Source organism: Sinocyclocheilus grahami, unplaced genomic scaffold, assembly GCF_001515645.1.
Source record: "Sinocyclocheilus grahami isolate Dianchi unplaced genomic scaffold, SAMN03320097.WGS_v1.1 scaffold200.1, whole genome shotgun sequence".
Classification (NCBI taxonomy): Eukaryota; Metazoa; Chordata; class Actinopteri; order Cypriniformes; family Cyprinidae; genus Sinocyclocheilus; species Sinocyclocheilus grahami.
Genome location: NW_015505379.1, coordinates 953,966 through 959,232, shown reverse-complemented (window position 1 = coordinate 959,232; position 5,267 = coordinate 953,966). Strand labels below are relative to the sequence as shown.

Genomic DNA, 5,267 nt, shown 5'->3' with positions numbered 1-5,267 from the left:
CGGCCTGGTGTCAAGAAGGGCAGCAAAGAAGCCACTTCTCTCCAAGAAAAACGTCAAGGACAGACTAACATTCTGCAGGAAGTACAAGGACTGGACAGCAGAAGACTGGTGCAAAGTTATTTTCTCTAATGAAGCTCCCTTTCGACTGTTTGGGACATCTGGAAAATCGAATGGAGAAGAAAAGGTGAATGCTACCATGAGTCCTGTGGCGTGCCAACAGTGAAGCATCCTGAGGCCATCCATGTGTGGGGTTGCTTTTCAACTTCTTCCAACGATCCATGAGCAATTTGGTGATGATCTGTGCATTTTCCAGCATGATGGAGCACCATGTCACGAAGCAAGAGTGAGAAAGAAGTGGCTCGAAGATCATTACATTTAAATTTTGGATCCGTGGCCAGGCAACTCCCCGGATCTCAATCCCATAGAGAACCTGTGGTCAGTCCTCAAAAGGCGAGTGGACAAGCAGAAGCACACAAATTGTGATCAACCCCGAGAACTAATAAGGCAAGAATGGATCGCCATCAGTCAGGATTTGGCCCAGAAGCTAATATCCAGCATGCCAGAGCGAATTGCAGAGGTTATGAAGAACAAGGGTCAACACTGTAAATATTGACTCATTATATTTTTTTGCCAATAAAAGCCTTTAAAACTTATGATATGCTTATCATTGTTTTTCAGTATACCATAGAAAAATGTGGAAAACTAATTTAAAAATACTGAAGCAGCAAACTTTGCGAAACACAAAATTTATGTCACTGCCAAAACTTTTGGCCATGACTGTACTTCATTTTTATGTGGTAACAGATTTGTGGCTCTCACACAGACATTGATCAAAATATTTATCTTGTCGACCAGAGTATATATTCTCCTGAGATCAAGCAAAATAAACAGTATTTAGAATCCCATACAAATATATTTTTACTTTTGTATTATATTGTATTTTAATATCCAACGAGCAAACGATTAATATTATTATATTTCCATATTGCTATAATATATATTCTTATAACACATTTGGCCACATCCCCCAGAACATTTGAAATGACTAAGTATGCCAGTATATCCTATTTAAGATACTTTTATACCTTACACAATAGTATGTTAACTAAAAATAGGTAAAATGGTGTCTTATGTTCAGGACATGTACTTTTTTTTTACATCTCAGAAGGATATGATATTTAATTGAGTTCAAAAAAATTACTGTTCCTAAATAGGCCTATTGTTAGGATGCTTGTTTTGACAGAGTTGTGGGGGAATCTTTGGATGTGTCAAGCAAGAATATGGGCAAACGTGTGAAACAGATGGTTTTAATTTTTAATTCAGGGGTATAAACTCACTTAAAAAAAAAAAGGCCTAGGTCTCTTTTTTTATCATGAACCATTACAGGGATCTTGAGTTGTCTGTAAGGTTTTTATTGTTGTCTTTTTGCTTATTTAAAGCAGTTAATAGAAGATAAAGTAAACCAGCGGAATAAAAAGTGCTATGTGTCTATGACACGACGCTGTAAAAGAAAGCTAAATTGGAACGTTTATTTTTAAGTGTATGATAATCCTAAGCAATACTTCGCCAGATCACAGTCCACATAAGACCATAAGCAAAAGCCAAACATGTTTGTCTTAAACACAAAAACAGTCTTAACAAGTTTTAACTTAATGGCACGTGCGCGTTACCAAATGCACCTAAATTGCGACGCGAAATGCGCCTTCGCAGAGACAAGTACGCGGTAAATTATTATTCTACTCTATTCACCTACCTTTGCTGGCGACGCCGATTGGGATGTGTGATGTTGACAGTCCACTCCAAAATGCGTTTCAACTGGCCGGATAAACACGGGAACCGGTGATTAAGGTGTTCCAGTAGTTCCTCTTTACGCAGTCCGTATACTATCGGCGCGATGCACTGCGCCAGGCTGAAGAAGGCAAAACTTATGACAGCAAAAAGCTCTTTTGTGGAACTCTTGAGTGACTTTTTGCTTTTAAGGATATGCAGCAAAAACAGTATGAAATTGGGGAGGATGAAGACGGCCAGCTGCGTGCCGTGGAGAGCTATAGTCCTACACGCAGCTCGGTTGCGCCGGTTCAACACACCCAGACGACGCCCCACATATAAGATCCGCACATAGCTGTACACGATAAGAACGGTACAAATTGATATTAAAACGATTTTGTGCATTTCTCCGCCTTGCAAAGATTTTCTTCCACAGGGCACAGTGCCATTTTCTATTTTGGGCGATAGGGTAAGAGGAATAATCGACGCGAGTCCCCATGTTAGGACCCCGATGAGCCATGGCCAGGGGTTGAAACAAACTTTGCTATAGTGGAGCGGGTAACATATGGCAAAATAACGGTCCAGTGCCATCGCCGTGATGGTGAGGATGATGTTGGAACCGCTTGTCATCAGACTTCTGATTAGCACCATGCAAATTGTTGCCGAGGTCGCTGCTTTCAGGTAGTTTTGTAAGTAGAAGCTAAAGCATACTGCGAAGTAAACCAGCGCGGAGAACAATAAATGGAACACGAGGACGAAGCGCGCGTGGCTCCGCAGGCGCACCTCGCGCACTATGGTCCAGTTGATGATCAAGTTGAAAAAAGCCAAAATGATCAAAGAAACTCCCGCTGCCCAAACACGTACGTGTGGATACGAGTTGACATCATCTGTAGCACTTGACATCCTACCGCTTCTTCAAGCCTCGCTCGTACAGTAGTAGAACCAATACGATCCAGAACAAAACGCTTTCAGCAGGTGCGGACGGTTCATTTGGCTCGACGTTGGTAAATGTTTCTCCAAAAATCCGAATTTTCATGTGAATTCGTTTCTTGATTCTGGTCGGTCAAAAACACCTGCGGACCTCGCATAAAAGTCAGCCTAGTGATGGAAACGAAAGAGTCGTTTACTTCCCTCTCAAGAGCAGCAAAGAGAGAGAGAAAGAGGGCGTGTTTGAGTAGCGCTCATTTCGGCGCCTTTTGTATGTAGCCTACAGCATCCCAGGTAGCCAGCGCAATCGGGCCAATTGCGGGCTGAGTGTCGGCTCACTCGGCTGAGTTCTAGCAGCGGCTCACAGAAAGTGAGCCAGCTCTGGCCCAGTAATGATTGCCAGATTTGGCTAGGCTTTGGATATGCGTATCTGGCCCGATTTGCACTGAGACACACGGCACATTTAGCCACATTCGGCCCGATTACGGACCATAAGGGCTGGTCTGATTTTGGCTGAGATATGGCCTTGCAGACCCGGACCAGTTTATGTTGAGTGCTGGGGGTGGGTCTCCGTTTACAATGTGGTAAATAGTATGTAGCAGTGACACTTAAAGTTAAACATAATATCTTTTACGTGTCCTTGATATGTTATTTTGTAGTGTATTTTTTATTTTAATTCCTTTTGTATGTCTCCCTTATCTGACACCCATTTCAGGTCCTGGAGTTTCTTTTAATGAGCTAATGAGTTGAATCAGGTATGTTTGATTAGGGAGACACACAAAATGTGCAGTGCTGGGGGGTGCCCAGGACCAGGGTTGAGACACACTGATCTAACATATAACATGAGTTCGCTGACATAGTGGTAGAGTTTAGCTCCAACCATAATCAAGCACACCTGATCCAGCTAATCAAGGTCTTCAGGATTACTAGAAACTTTCAAGCAGGTGTGAATTGGAGCTGGTTGGAGCTAAACTCTGCAGAGCTGTGGCCCTCCAGGAATTGAGTTTGACACCACTGGTCTATAGTATTGCGACTGATCTCTTTTTTTTTTCTTTTCAATCAGTGCAAAGAAATTCAAGTACTGGCAGTGCATCAGATGGAGAGATTGAAAAGTTAATCAAAGATGGCTGCTGCTCACTTTGGACAGAGATGGGGGAAGAAAAGAGCGGGCCCGATTGCAAACAAATTCTTCCAATGGTATGTTCCAAATGTTAACATTTACCAGAGTTACCATTCATGTTATCAGTCTGAGATTGTCTGAATAATCATACGTGTCATTGTCTGTTCCCCTTTTTGTCTCTCTTTCTGTCAATCTGTCCCTCCCCAGGTAGCCAAAATGGTTTGGCCCGAAAATGGCCCGGAAGAAATAACTCGGCCCGGCTGCGGTTGCCAGACTCGGCATGGACATGGGATGAATGACGCCCCAGAATCTGCCCAAATACACTGGCCCGAGTCCGGCTGCCAAAACTGCCGGCATTGGGCCACAATCACGCCAACAAGAATTGAAACACTTAGCCGGTACTGGCCCAAGTCCGGGTACTGAAACTGAGACAACACCACCGGCATTGGGCCACAATCACACCGACAAGAAATGAAACACTTAGCCGTTACTGGCCCGAGTCTGGGTACTGAAACTGGGCCAACTCCACTGGCATTGAGCCACAATCACACTGACGAGAAATGGAAACCCTTACAAAGATTAAGGGTTTGGCTCTTACACCATTTCTTTTCATGGCATCCCCACCGACACCATGAATTACCCCATAACATCCATATATGCTCCGCGGGACCCAACGCAACGGGGTGCGGCGCGGGACAACTCTTGATGGGCGAGTGCGGGTGCGGGCGGGAAGAGACTCGTGTGTGTGTGTGCGCGGGATGCGGGAGAATAAAATAATTCATGGGACTCCTGCAAAATAGAAATGATCTAAACATAAAATGTCTAAAACATATAAATTGTTATTTATCTGTTGCACAAAAGTAAAAAAGAACAACTAATATTAACATTAAAATGATTAACATGTGCAAGCTAGGCAGAGTTTCTATTTATAACACGTGTATTGCGCAATGTAGCCATTCACAGACATAGCTGTTGATTTCTGCAATGCAGTGGCCAGTCAGAGGTGATTAAGTTCCATTAAGATCCACTCAGCAGTGCTGAAATTGCGTGCACACGAATCGTTTCATTTTAACCGATGATTTCAACACACGAAGTGTAGACATTGTGAAAGATTCATTGTGCATATGTTCATTGTGTTATAACAGAGCTTTATGAGATCGCGCTGAACTGAGATGTCAGCTTTTAGTGATAATAAAGGAAGCGCTGCTCGCATTCTGCCATGCCAAACCATGCAAGCAGCAGCCCATGCTTGCTTTGGGCCACAATCATGCCAACCAAAATGGTACACTTAGCCAGTACTGGCCCGAGTCTGGGTACTGAAACTGAGCCGACACCACTGGCATTGGGCCACTTGTCGGTGTGATTGTGGCCCAATGCTGGTGGTGTTGTCCCAGTTTCAGTACCCAGACTCTGGCCAGTACCCGTTAAGTGTTTCAATTGTTGTCAGCGTGAT

The 5,267-nt window shown here is 43.6% G+C and overlaps 1 protein-coding gene across 1 annotated transcript in view; it reads right to left on the bottom strand.

Moving 5' to 3' along the window:
* LOC107595297 (olfactory receptor 50-like) overlaps nt 1–2,876 on the bottom strand; it is a 5,576-nt gene extending 2,700 nt beyond the window's left edge. The window contains exon 1 of the mRNA XM_016285653.1: nt 1,754–2,876. Coding sequence (XP_016141139.1) covers nt 1,754–2,670 — 917 coding nt within the window. The 5' untranslated portion in view covers nt 2,671–2,876. The remainder of the gene's footprint in view (nt 1–1,753) is intronic.
* Between the last annotated feature and the right edge of the window lie 2,391 nt (nt 2,877–5,267).